Below are 14,328 nucleotides of genomic sequence, written 5' to 3'. Positions count from 1 at the left end.
ATATTTTATCATGAGCAGGCATTTTTTTCAAAGAAACTTTTTCTTTTCCTTATAAAGAAAAAATTATTACATATATATGTAAAGAGATATATACATGGAAATATATAGATAAGTATGGGGGCATAAATATATATTTATGCATGCATAAATAACTACATATGTATATATACATATTTAAAGAAATATGTACACATAAATATGTATGTGTTTAGTGTATGTGGTGGGTGTGTGGTATGTGTGTATGTGTGGGTGTGTGTGGGGGGGGTGTATGTGTGTATGGTGTGTGTGTACATATGTGTGTGGTATATATGTATTTGTGTATGTATGTGTGTATGTGGTGTTTATGTATGTATGTGTATAAGTGTGTGTGTGGTGTGTATATGAGTGTGTGTGTATGTGGGGTATGTGTATGTGTGTGTGTATGTGTGTGGGGGTGTGTATGTGTGTATGGTGTGTGTATGTATGTGGTGTTAATGTGTGTATATGTGTGTATAAGTGTATGTGTGTGTGGTGTGTATGTATGTGTGTGTATGAGTGCATGTGTGTATGTGTGTGTGATGTTTATGTGTGTATATGTGTGTATAAGTGTATGTGTGTGTGGTATGTATGTGTATGAGTGCATGTGTGTATGTATGTGCATGTGTATGTGGTGTTTATGTGTGTATAAGTGTATGTGTGCGTGGGGGGGGTGTGTGTGTGTGTATTTGCTGTAAAGACCAGGTCTCACTATGTCACCCAATTTGGAACTCCTGGCCTTGAACAATCCTTCCACCTTAGCCTCCCAAAATGCTGGGGTTACAGGCATGAGCCACCACACCTGGCCAAGTTTTTTCTTAAAAAGACAAAAAAGTCTTTATTTATAAATATATTTATAAAATGAACACACTAAACCTAAATTAAACACTTCCTGAAGACAGCCCAAAAGGAGAGTTTTTTCTTCCCCAGACGACATTGCTGCGAATTGGATTTACTCAAGCTCACATGTAATGCCCAACATACTCACTCAAGCAAACTCCACACACTCTGTGTGCAGTTGTGGTAACAAATGCAGTCACTGACAGAACCCGACTGGCCATCCAGGCTCAGAAAAGTGTTCAATTAGCAGGGCCAGCCGTCTATTGTCAGGTAAGCAGACAAATCCAGAGTTCATCTAAGCTTTTTGTTCAACTCGCACAGAGCTTCACACCCCAGAGACCGTCTTCTGCTTTATCGGTTATGACTGGAACTGCCCATATCAGCCAGCCCAGCCATGATGGATGACTTCAGAGGTGGGGAATGTCAGACAGGCTTATCCAGGCCAAGCGGTAGCAGCCTTTGCTCCTGGTGTCACCCCTTCCACCTCTAACACCCTCGCACCCTGCCTTGCTGCCACCCTGCTGCAATCTATGGAAGAAGCTGGAGACCACAGGACCAACTGGTCCTCAGCACAAACCGGGGTCTGGGCTGCACACAGGGGAGCGGTCCAGGAGCAAAAGATGTGTGGTGACCCTGCTGGATGCTCATCAAATACAGTCACTTCCTTCCAAAAAGATAACGCAAGATTATTACATAGGCTAGCCCGATTCCTGCTAATGACAAGAGTCCCTGAGTCATTTCCTGCAAGTGAGTTTTTATGGCAACAATGTGCAAATACCCCCTGGTCTGTACCTGTGATTACTTAGCAGTCCTGTATGTGTGTGGGGGGTGTGGGGGGCAGGGAGTGGAAAAAACCCTGGACAAGATTGGGGATCAGAGGCTCATTGTTCCTGGTTTCCCAGGTCCACTGTTCATGTAAGAGACCCTCTGTTCACAGCCTGGACCAGGAGGTCTTTTCCTCCAGCCTTTCCTACCATCCATCCACACTCTGTGCTCTCTGGCCTTCACCCTTCCCCCACATGCCCCACACTCCTCCTTTCCCATTACAGAGCAACACACTCTTCCTAGAACCTCTCCCTCTGTTTGCACTCCCTCTAGCTGTTTTCTCAGCTCTATACCGCAAACTCCTATTCATCTGCCAAGCCCCACATCAAACCTCCTCTTCCAGGAAGCATTCCCAGACTACCCCTGTCAGAGTGTCATTTGCTTTTCTATGCTCCTGCAGACCAGTATATATACCTTTCTCATAGCTCTTAAGGTATCAGTGATAATAAGGGCTAAATGTTTACTGATCACTTATCAGAATGCTAGACACCCTTCTACACTTTACAAACATTACCTTATTTGACCCTCTTGGTAACTCCATGAAGTAGCTACTCTTATTATCCTCATTTTACAGATAATGTTACTGAGGACTAGAGATGTTAAGGAACTTGCCCAAGGCCACAGGGCTATTAGATACCTAGACGAGTGCCTGGCACGTACTAGCTGCTCATGAATGATTAAATAAGCGAATATAGAAATAATTGTACATCTGTCTTTATAGAAAGCTCAAGTAAAACCACAGCTTATTTATCTTCCAAACTATCCTCCCTGTCAAATGCCTCGTAAGGCACAGGGCACTGGAAATACCTGCTAGTTAGCAAATAAAAGAATATAAGAGCAAACCAGTAAACAGAGTCCAAATCCCAGTAATGCCACCGTCGTCAGCTTTCTGGACCCCTGCTTGTGGCCTGTTAAATGCAGACACTGCACATAACATCTGTTACACTAAGTTCCTTCTAGCATTGAAGATTTATATGTAAAAATAACCCGAGTCCACAATTTTGTGATGATAGCATTTCCCATACCTAATAACACCTTGCAGAGTCTTCTGGGTTGTTTTCCTCAGTAGCACTACTCAGTTGAGTGTGACATTGGAGCCAGGTGTTACCCCAATACAGAGCCAGTATCAATCCTGAAAGAGTTCATTTGGCTTGATCCTCAGTTTACCCTCATTCTTATCCAAACAGAGTCACTCCCAGGGACAGAGTTATTAATAGTCAGTGCAACAAAACCCTCATAAATAATCAGCAATAATAAATAATACTCCCAAGTGAGATTTTGCAACTGGCACCTGAGCCATTGCTCTAGAGAACTTTCAGGCCGCCCTCCTTATCCCCTGGCACCTCCACTAGAGCCCTTCTTCTCCGAATAGATCCTGGTCCCCAATCTCTCACCACTCTCACACTCTTGTGTGTATACACACACATACTCACTGGTGGCATGGAGGCAGGAGCATGGTGCTCAGCCCGTGGCAGGAGCTGATAAACGCTTGTAAAATGCTTAAGCCCAGACCCACGCCAGGTGATGCTCAGATGCATCCACATCAGCACAAAGGTTGGGGTTCTGGCTGAATACATGTATTCCTGCTCTGCCTATGGCTAACCAGGAGGTTGGCTTTATGTCTGGTACCTGACAAACCTGTGTCATCTGGCTTAGCATTAACAATCAGCCACATGCATGCAAAGGCCAGCATTTCTTCCTTGACTCATGCTCAGCATAAACCATTACACCAAAGGATGCCTGAACATGGTACGTGAGCAAGACAGTGTCTATTCACGTTGGAAGAGGTGAGGACTCCTGCCCTGGGTTTTGTTTGACTTACAACAAGGAGTACAAGCACTGGACTCATGGAGCTGGCCATTAACCACTCACACATGAATGTGATATGCAGGGGGCCTATACCATGGCCAGAATACAAATCAACAGTCGCTGTAGAGGACAACCGTTTTTTATGGTTTTTCTTTTCCTTTCTTTCTTTCTTTCTTTTTTTTTTCTTGAGATAGTGTCTCGCTCTGTCATCCAGGCTAGAGTGCAGAGGCGTGATCTCAGCTCACTGCAACCTCTGCCTCCTGGATTCAGGTGATTCTCCTGCCTTAACCTCCCAAATAGCTGGGACTACAGGCACTCACCACCACACCTGGCTAATTTTTTTGTATTTTTAGTAGAGATGGGTTTCATCATGTTGGCCAGACTGGTCTTGAACTCCTGACCTCAAGTGGTCCACCTGCCTCAGCGTGAGCCATCACAGCCAGCCAAGGGCACCTGTTGTTTATCTGTCTCACACTCCCACATCCTTGAAGGACCTGCTTCTCCCTCACATCAGTCATGTGATGGTTGAAAGAGCTACCAATCACAGTAACCAGTTCCCCTGGCTTTGGCTATCATAAATCCAGAGGTGGGCCAATCAGAATCCTTCCCTGAGATTTTTTAATATTGAGCTGGAAGAGAAAGATTCCAGCCTTTTAGGATGAAGCTATAAAGATGTGAATGAGAGGCTTTGGACATGGAGAAAAATCTGTTTGCAGGAGGGAAGCATGGAGCCAACAGAGAGCAAAGCATCCAAGCATCCAAGTTAAGGTCCAGACTTAAAGTGTCTGCACCTGTTAATACGAGTCAATGATTTCCCTGTTCTTTCTGGCTATTTTGAGCTGGGTTTCTGAAAAGTGCAGCTCAAGAAGCCTAACATAGTCACAGTCCTTACTTACAATGCATTCTCAAATGCATCTTCCACTCCTCAGCATTCAGGAGGTTTTGATGAGGTGGGTTACCTCACATGGGAAATGTCTTTGTTTCTCCTCACAAGAAAGGTATAAAAATTCCTGGGCAAGAAGCACCTTACCCAGCATCCCTAACAAAAGACGATTTCTTTCCCTTTGTATCTCAAAGGCCAGTGGTGACCTGCCAACCACAAGATGTGATGAATGTTCTATTTCAAGCTACCAAAGCTTGTAAAATAGAGGCTGGCCACACCGGCTAGGCAAGTGGCTAGTAAATTTTGGAAGAAGGGTCTCTTCTTGGTGGGCAGCCCTCCATTGCATCCCTCTACTGGCTGGCTCCCTATGACAATCTGTCCTTAGCTTACCAAGAGGGTCCCTCAGCAGCCACACATGTTGGGTATATGGGATAGTGAAGTTGGGCCACCTGACTTTTATGAGACCTTTTAAAAAAAGAAAACCACCATATACAATTACTGAGGGGGTGGCACTTTGAAAGCTAAAAGCTTCCCCTCCTTTAACTGTGAAGAGCCACCCAGTGAACTCTGAACCATGAAGTCATAACAACAAGGAAAGGAGTCACTGGGTGGGAGTGGCACCCAGGACACTGGTCTCACCCTCTCCTCCCCCTTCCTTTTCCCTACCTCCCCCATCTCCTCTGCCTAGCTGGAGCTTGGCAGGTTATGGGCAGGCACTGCCTGGATGCCTAGTCTGCTCTGGGCTGAGGCGACTGGTCTATTTCAACCTGATGGAATGCTCTTCCTACGTCCCTCACTGTCAGTGTGCCCCAGGCTTGCAGGAGTTTGGAAGCTGTCTCCCCTGGGGCAGTGGAAAGCAGCGTATCCCATGGTGGACTCAACAGCTTCTCATCACCAAAACAAAAACACAACAGTCCCGATTGCCATGGAGAGTTCAATCCTCTTGTGCTGGGATTGGCACTGACTGGAATTCCTAGGGTTCTAGCTGAGCTATCTCCTGTGAGGTCTAAATACAGCACATTTGATTTTAACCTAAACACACAGCCTGGACCAGTGCCCAGGGCTGATAGCCCCCAACAGCACCAGGGAAGTCAGCTGAGAAGCCTGGACTCCCAGCTGCCCATCTGGTGGTGGGCATTTCAGGAATGTCAGAGAAAGGCTGTGATAGTGAGTTCACCGTGCTGTCTGTGGCCAAATGAAGAGGGATGCAATCAGTGTGCAGGCTTACCTATGAATGTGGTCCTAGGTAGAGAAATGCATCCTGGGGAAAGGAGTGGCAGGTGGAGAAGGCAGGGGAATCAGGAGGAAGAGAAAGAGACAGGAAGGAAGAGGCAGTAAGGACCTATACCTATTTCTTAGCTAATTAATTAAAAACCAGGGGATCTTTCTTAAATGTTCATACCCAGGGGAACACAACTCTCTTATGCCTCTCCCAGACACTTAGGGCTTAAGTCCTAGGATCAGACGGACCAAGGTTGCCCTCTAGTTGTGTGACCTTGGGAACAACTGACTTCTCAATGTCCACGTCCCTAAAATGGTCCAAAGATCTCCTGCAGCTGTTCACTGAAATCATGGACATAAAGTACCTTGTACCCAGAAGCTGCTCAATAAATAGCAGCTACTAGAAGTAGTAGCAGTGGCAGCAGGAATAGTAGAAGCAGGGGTGCTAGCAAGCATGGGCTTCCCTCCCTTGGAGAGGGCATGAGAAGAGGGAACCTCCCAGCCAGGAAAAGCTGATGCGTACAGACAAAGGAACCCCTCCCCACAGCAAACCAATGCAACATTCACACACACACCTACTAAGAACCTCAGAGTGGCAAAATGGCGACAGCTTCCTAACCTCCCACGTCAAACCCACACGCCCTGCAGAGGTAAGACTCGGGGGATTCTCCTTACCCTGGTGTTCGTGCACGACTTCCCTCGTTTATACTCTTTGTGGGAACCACGCTTATCCAGTTTGTACCACAGGGCTTTGGCTTTCCAGGTGGTCACCTTAGACTTGAGCTTGGAATAAAAGTTTCTGTGGTCCAGAGGGTCTAGGTCCAGCTGTCGTGTGAGGATGTTGAAGGCCTGGAGGGTACCTTTGCACGTGGACGCCTGGACAAAGTTCTCAAAAACCTGCCCCGCCTGGGCCTGCTTCTCATCCTCGTTCTCCCCCATGGTTCAGGAGTCGTGTGCACCAGTGCTGTGGCGAGGACAGAGACGAACAGCATGAAGTACCTGGAGAAACGTCACACCTGCCAAAGTAGGGGGAGGCAGAGGTCAGCTTTGGACAATGAGGGTACGGTGGGGGACGGGTACTGAGAAGTAAAAATACAATTTCTTTAAGACACTCAAGTGCTACCCATAATATTTAGTGTTCGATCCTAAACAGAAACATTTAGAAAAGATACAGAATTGCACCTTTCAGCCTGTCAATGTGGCATTGCAGGTAATCTCTCCCCTATGCCCCGCCCCTCTTGCTGGCTGAAAAGTGCCACAGATTGCACAAGGCTATGCCCTGGCTAATGCCAACAGTACTGGTCAATCTTGCTCTGAGCCAGATGGTTCTGCAAATAGCGATTAGGAAAAGGGAAGTAACCCAGCAAAGTACGCTAGATCTAGCACCACTGAAAGTCTATCACTCTTGGTGCTGCAAATCGGTTGGCTGATAGGAATATAACCCAGCCACATACACGAATGCCCAGACAGAAGACAATCCAGAAAACATCTCTCTAGAGTACATGACCACCCACCTCTCCCTAGACATCCAGCTTTGAAGTCTGTCTTCATGAGTTACCAGAGAGAAAGTCTCTCCCGTATATACATGACAACCGTCTCTTCTCAAAACTTCTGCTCCTGGAATTGGCTGGAAGCACATCATCCACCTCAGTCAGACACATAGACAGGCAGAGACACGTGGACCTCCTCCTCCCCATGTGCAAAGGGGGCCTGTACTTTGCAAGGCTGGGCTGTGAGCTATTTGGAACAAGTGCTTCGGCTGATGGAAGGGAAAAATGTGATGGGTGCTCATTCACATCCCAAAAATAGCTTGCCTGGGCTTTGGCCATGGTCCTTTCTGCACCATTCTAACCTCAGACATTTCTTAGGAAAGTCATTTAAGTTTCAAAGGAACAAAAATAAAGTAGAGCTGATTTTCCAAAGCACTAGCTGTTTTTCCAGAATCCAAAGCTGGTGCAAGAAGACAAATGTGGAGGAGCCGGGGCTGACACAGCTGTCAGGAGGGCTGTAGGGGTCTCTGAGCAAGAGGGCACAGCGGACCGAGCGACATGGCCTGGCAAGGGGCAGTGAGCAACACACAGAGCACAGACCTCACGGCAGCTCTGCGCTCCCCAGATAGGGAGGGTTCATCGTTGACATGTTCCAGTTATGGGATGGTTTTATAATACCAAAAGCAGAGAATGGTGTTTATCTTCCTCCTTAATCTCTTACTTATTCACTCAATTATTGGTGAGGTAGCAAGGGTTGGGCACCACTCAAGGAGCTGGGAATATGTAGGCTCAGGCTCCGCCTACAGGGGAAGACAGGTTACAAGACAACAGGCAAGCACTTGTGGAAATGAACCAAGGGCATGGAAGCCCAGAGCAGACGGTCTCCAGCAGAGCCTCGAGGAGGCCAGAGGGGACGTAAGAGGGAAGTGTCAAGAAAGCTTCAATCTTAGGAATGAGAGGTACTTTACCAGAAGACTGGGGAGTGGACATTCCAGGCAATGGAAACGCCACATGGGGGTGTGAGTGTGGAAACAGTGGGACAGTGATGAGATGACAGCAAGTTCAAGGTTCAGGAATCCTGAGGAGTTGTGAGGGGATGTCCAGCACACATGGTGGCAGGTGTCCCCTCCAGGACAAGGAAGGGTCCTGGCCTCTCCAGTGGGCTGTGAGAGCAGGAGCCAGAGCAGCAGGGGGAAACAGTGCTGGGAAGATGAGAGGGTGGCAGTGGACTGGAGGAGGAGGCTGGAGGACAGAAGGCAACTAAGGGGCTGTCCAGGCAGCAATGAGGAGAGAAGCTGGAAGAGAAGGAGGAAGAATAGCGCATGAAAGAAGCACAGCAGCTCACTGGGCAACACCTGCCAGGAGGAGCCTGCTGGGCAGGTGAGGTCTCACACTGGAGGCCCAGACTTGGGGGTGAGGGGGTCCCAGCAACTCTGTAGAACCCTACCCTCCCTTCCCTCTTTCCCTGAGAGCTTCTGAGGTGCCTGGCACTGTGCTTGCCTGAAGGGAGACTAGCACTCATTCCCTGCTCAGGCCTGACCAGCTTCCCTGCCCCAGCCAGGCTGGGTCCTCCATGAGGCCTTACCCAGTGACCCTGGTCTATGACACTCAACAACTTCAGTAGACTGGGCAAGCGGGCTCTGTGCCCTGCCTGGCGCGACGAGTGTGGATTCCTTCACAGATGCTCTCCGGGCTCTGTGAGAGTCCACTCTGCTCACTTGGGCATGACTCACATAAACACTGCCTCCTCTCCACTTTCCCCATGTACAATACCTGCCACCCAGAGAGCATAAACAGAAGGCGGGACTCATTTGCTTTGCAGAGCGTATTAACATTCTCAGTCTTTATCTATCTTTGGAACCACTTCTGTGCCCAGCATTGAACAAAGGCTGCAGTGGCGGGCTGACAAGGTGACTTGAACTCACCTTCTACCCTGCAATCTTTTCTGAGGACAGGCAAGCAGTACAAGAGAAAACTATAAGGCTGCAGAGCTATCGCCTCACACAAGCCACTTCTGATTCTCAGTTGCCCCTACTGTAATAGACAAATAATCATCTCATCCTTGCAGGGTTGCTGTGAAGGACAAGAAACATGGATGATGGCAGAGCCAGGCCCTGGGAAGCACTTAGTAGATGTGGTAACACACACTGCATCCACCACAGGAGGCAGATTTGTACCTGGGGAAATGTGCCAGGTTAGAAAATAGGTTTGTAAATCAGTTCTCCAAGTGGCCAGCTATTCCCTGTCTAAAATTATGAGCAGTTTAGAGGCACCAAGCCAGACAATCATTTACAAACTGGAAGAAGCTGTCTACTCTGCACCCCGTAGCCACCCCTCCTCCCCCAGAAGATGAACGAACAACTTCGTTATCAGGTTGGAGAAAGAGCTAAAGGTGGTGCTGAGGGCTGGATAGGCGTGGGAGCTCCAGAAACCAGCCCTTATCTAGAGTGAGATAAGGGAAGGTGGAGGGAGATGGCTCCGCAAGAAGATAAGTAGCCCAGCTGCCCGTACCAGGCTCAGACTTGCCACCCTAGATCTAAACAGCCCAGTCTCACCCTTTATAGTTGGTTTTCCAAGTTAAGTCAAAGACCTTAAACATGACTCTAACACCCATGGTGGGTAGCTTTCCTCAAGGATAGCATCAGAGTATTTAGAGTCAGGGCAACCTGAGTGTGACTTTGGTCTCAAGCACTTAATAGCTGTGTGGCCCTAGGCAAGTTATCTCATCCATCTTGGCCTCAGTTTTCTCATCTGTGAAATAGGGATAATACAGGCTTCCCTGAGTATCCATGAGAGGTTGGTTTCAGGGTCCCATGCAGATACCAAAATCCACAGATGCTCAAGTCCCTTATATAAAATGATGTAGTGTTTGCATACAACTTACACACATTCTCTTGTGTACTTTAGATCATCCCTAGATTACTTATAATACCTAATACGATATAAGTGCTATGTAAATAGTTGTTACATCGCATGTTTAGGAAATAATGACTGTACATATTAAGTACAGATGAAATCATTTTCTTTTTTCCTGAATATTTCAACCCATAGTTGGTTGCATCTGTGATGTGAGACGGATGGGTATGAAGGGCCGCCTGTTCTCCCCACTCATAGGGCTCTAAGGAATCGGTGAGATCACCTATGCAGTAACCAATACTCATTTGATTCGTCAAATGGCCCAGACATCATCACATCAAAAGGAAGGGCAAAAGAAACATCATTCATGACTGCTGAGACTAGCTTTCTGGAAGGAGTTATATACAGGTTGAGTATCCCTTATCCAAAATGCTTGGGACCAGAAGTGTTTTGGATTTCTATTTTCTTTCTTTCTTTTTAGAATATGTCCATCATACTTACTTGGCTGAGTATCCCAAATCCCAAAAATCTAAAATCCGGAAGATCCAATTACCACTTCCTTAGAGTATCATGTCAGCACTCAAAAAGCTTCACATTTTGGAGCACTGCAGATTTCAGTTTAGGTATATTCAACACGTACACTTTTTTTTTTTTTTTTGAGATGGAGTCTCGCACTGTCGCCCAGGCTGGAGTGCAGTAGCGCAATCTTGGCTCACTGCAACCTCTGCCTCCCGGGTTCAAGCGATTCTTCTGTCTCAGCCTCCCGAGCAACTGGGACTATCACCACATATGGCTACTTTTTGTATTTTAAGTAGAGACAGGGTTTTACCATATTGGCCAGACTGGTCTCGAAGTCCTGACCTCGTGATCTGTCTGCCTCAGCCTCCCAAAGTGCTGGGATTATAGGCATGAGCCACTGTGCCCAGCCTCAACCTGTATACTTTAAAACTAGAGGACAAGGGCCTTCCACTTAGAAGATCTGACTTCAAACTCACCTCCTCTCTGTGTAGACTTGGAGAAATCATTTATCTTTTGGGTTTTGGTTTCCCATGTGTAACTAGGGAACCTCACAGAAAGTAGTGGTAACGAACTGAAAACACACAGGATTCAGGATAGTGTTGGAAATGAACTGGGAAGGGCTGACCTAGCACTCAGAAGATACCAGGTAAACAAGAAACTAATTCTTCTTAGTCATTCCCTATAGAGATAAGTTCCTCTTCTCAGAACTCAGTGAGTCTGAGCTTCAAACCTTTTGTCTAGAGAACTAGGGTGCAAAGCCTTTGGTGGCTATCCTTCCCCTCACCCCAAAAGAAGGTAGTCAAGATTTCTTTTTTAGCCAGAGGATCCTGGGTAACCAGCTCTTATTAAAGTTTTCCTTGTTAACCACCACCCAGTTGTTGCCCTTTTGAAGTTTGATATGCAATAGAAATAAAACCAACTAACCAGAAATATGAAGGTTTCTGTATTTCTGGGAAGAAACAAGATGTGTTGCTTTAAGTTTCCAATAATAGACTTGAAGCAATTTGGTTTTTGCCAAGCGGAGTCTCTTATTTGTGGTTTGTCTACTCCCCTGCCTATGTGACTTCATGAGTCACAAAGCAATTTCCTTTTCCTGCCTCTAGCTGCTAAAAATTAAAATTAAGGGCCCTGGATTGCAGGCAACAGCACTGGTAATGGGCTAAGCCCACAAAAATCCGAGAGTCAAGCTCAAGGTTTATGCAGAGTCCCTGAGCACCTCTCCAAATGAGAGGAGGAGCCTCCCCATCCAGATCTGCACGTCCCTCACATTTAGGACTCTCATGCCTCCTACCTTGCCTGAGCCTCTTCTCCCAAATGGCATATCATCTAGTGCAACCAGGCTTTTGACAAACGGTGAACTTCATACAAACTTAAGGAGAGATGGGGGTGGACACTAGGTAGAATCTTTCCGCAAAGCAGCAGTTTGTCCCAGGAGAAAAGCTCATCCTTTAACCCACGCTTGAGGCTCAGAGACAAAATCTGTTTCAAGGTCAATGGAATCTAAAAACAAAACCCACTTGCCATTTATACTGCCATGCTGCCCTGCTGAAACTTACCCTCTCCCAGCTCTACGTCACTAAGGAGCCCTGGAGCAAGGCCCTGTTTCCTTGGCAATGAAGTGGGGTGTTCACCCCACACTCGCAGGGTGCACAGGAGCCTCACACACAGAAGCCCCTCAGTTATGACTATCTGAATCCAACACCTGAGTTGAGGCAAGAGCCAGCCAGGGACTCAGCAGTGCCTTCCGCACCTGGTGCATCCCCACAGAGCCCACCATGGGCAGGAACACCTGGCTCCCAGATGGGGCCTACGAACCCCATCTTCCCACCTGGCCCAGGTAGGCCTTGATTTCCACCTACCAGAGCACTAGGCACCTAATTTGACCAAAAAGAGTACTTCCAGGGTTGGGAAGGGACTGAGAGGGTTACCTTGTTTACCTGGTAATCTCCTTCCAGCCAGGTGTCCCCAGCCTTGCCTTGGTCACTTCCACAAATAGAGGAGAGTGTACTGCCTCCTTAGGGCCACCTGTTCCACCTGCCTCCTCTGGAAGACAAGGGTGTCTGAAGCCTCAGTGAGATAATTCTTCTTAGTCATTCCCTATAGAGATAAGTTCCTCTTCTCCAAAGCTTTCTCTACTGCTACTGGGTGTTGACTTGAGATTACCTCCAGGAAGCCAAAGCCCCTTTCCATGCACAGTGAAGGCACACATGCAGAGTCCTCTTCCACACGATATCTGGAACCCCTACTAGGAAAGGCCAATGAAAGAGCACCCAAGGGACTCACTATGAAGCTCAACCAGGAGGTGGCAAGGGCCTAGACCTTCCCTCATTTGCCACACAGCCCAAGGGTGAGAGTGCTGGGAAGAGACCCCAGGTGCACTGCAAGCCCTGGCCATCTATGCCTGCTCCTTCACTGAGAACACAAGTGCATTTGGCTCTTGCCCTTCTGGCCACACCCATCTTCCCCACTCTTTTTTAATGGTGAGTGGACTCCACTGGTCTAGCTTGAAGGGGCCTCATACATTCCTCCTTCCTCACCTCATCCATTGCTTTTTTTTTTTTTGAGATGGAGTCTCGCTCTTGTTGCCCACGCTGAAGTGCAGTGGTGCAATCTCAGTTCACTGCAACCTCCACCTCCTGGGTTCTAGCAATTCTCCTGCCTCAGCCTCCTGTGTAGCTGGGATCACAGGCATGTGCCACCACGCCTGGCTAATTTTGTATTTTTATGAGTGATGGAGTTTCATTATGTTGGCCAGGCTGGTCTCAAACTCCTGACCTCAGGTGAGCCACCTGCCTCAGCCTTCCATAGTGCTGGGATTACAGGCATGAGCCACTGTGCCCGGCACATTCATTGCTTCTTATAGCCATTCAACAGCACCAGGCCCTGGGAGGTCCCAGTGAGGCAGTGCCCACCCTCCAGGCCTCCTCCACCGGTGTCAAGAGACACCTGTATGCTGACCAGTCACAGTGCTTGGAATAGCAGAAGGAAGCCAATGTCATCAGGTGCCCATCACCAGGCAGGCACCCTCACCAGTGTTAAACTAAAGAATCCTCGCAACAGGTCTATGTGGATGCGGGGAAGGTATGACTTTTTTCTTTTTTATTCTATAAAAAGCAAAGTCCTTAAAAAAAAGAGAAAGAAGTAATTGCAGAACTTGCCTATCTTCCTTTTCTGTAATGCAACCATGTTTTCTGTGTGTGATTATTTTATTTATGTATATATGTGTACATATGTATATATGTACATATGTATGAATGTGTGTATGTGTATATATGTACCTGTGTGTATATATTTGCAGGGGTGTACATGTGCACACATCTATATGTGTATGTGTGTATATATGTACATGTGTTTGTGTATATATATGTGCACATATATATGTGTATTCACGTGTGCATCTACATGTGTGCACATGTAGGACATGTGCATATATGTATATGTATGTGTGTATACGTGCATTTATTTGCATGTGTGTATATGTACATGTATATGTGTGGTGTGTGCGAATATATATCATATACATATACATTTTAAAATTTTTCCACAAAGATTTCTAGCCAGCACTCTACATCTTCACCTGTACCACTAAGTCTCTTTTCAAGGACCTTCTAAAACAGGTGAAGCCTTTGAGGTGGAAAGAACTCTGGCCTAGGCATGAGGAGACCTGGGTTCAAACCCAGCCCACCACCTGAACCACCCACATGAGGACACTGACAGCTGGCACTCATGGCGTTTCAGGCCTTTACCACCCTGCCTCGTTTCATCACCCTTGAAAGAAGACAGCTTTACAGAGTAAGTAAATGCTCCGTACCATGCAGGTAGCTAGTGGGGACGCTGGGGATGCTGTGAAATGAGCCCAGGTCATCTCAC

The 14,328-nt window shown here is 47.2% G+C and overlaps 1 protein-coding gene across 50 annotated transcripts in view; it reads right to left on the bottom strand.

The window, feature by feature from the left end:
* The window catches only part of MICAL2 (microtubule associated monooxygenase, calponin and LIM domain containing 2), a 261,902-nt gene that overhangs the window by 202,405 nt on the left and 45,169 nt on the right, over positions 1 to 14,328 (bottom strand). For 31 of the 50 annotated variants that reach the window (XM_054242079.2, XM_078340522.1, XM_078340529.1 and 28 more), the window contains one exon: positions 6,269 to 6,609. In XM_054242079.2, coding sequence (XP_054098054.2) covers positions 6,269 to 6,532 — 264 coding nt within the window. In that variant the 5' untranslated portion in view covers positions 6,533 to 6,609. Of the gene's footprint in view, positions 1 to 6,268; positions 6,610 to 7,107; positions 7,221 to 14,328 lie in introns of all 50 variants that reach the window. The other 19 variants (XM_054242083.2, XM_078340526.1, XM_054242082.2 and 16 more) reach the window with 2 other exon arrangements.

The sequence above is a fragment of the Callithrix jacchus genome, chromosome 10 (assembly GCF_049354715.1).
Source record: "Callithrix jacchus isolate 240 chromosome 10, calJac240_pri, whole genome shotgun sequence".
Lineage (NCBI taxonomy): Eukaryota > Metazoa > Chordata > Mammalia > Primates > Cebidae > Callithrix > Callithrix jacchus.
Note: the sequence above shows the minus strand (reverse complement) of the source record. Positions and strands in the feature narration are given on the sequence as shown.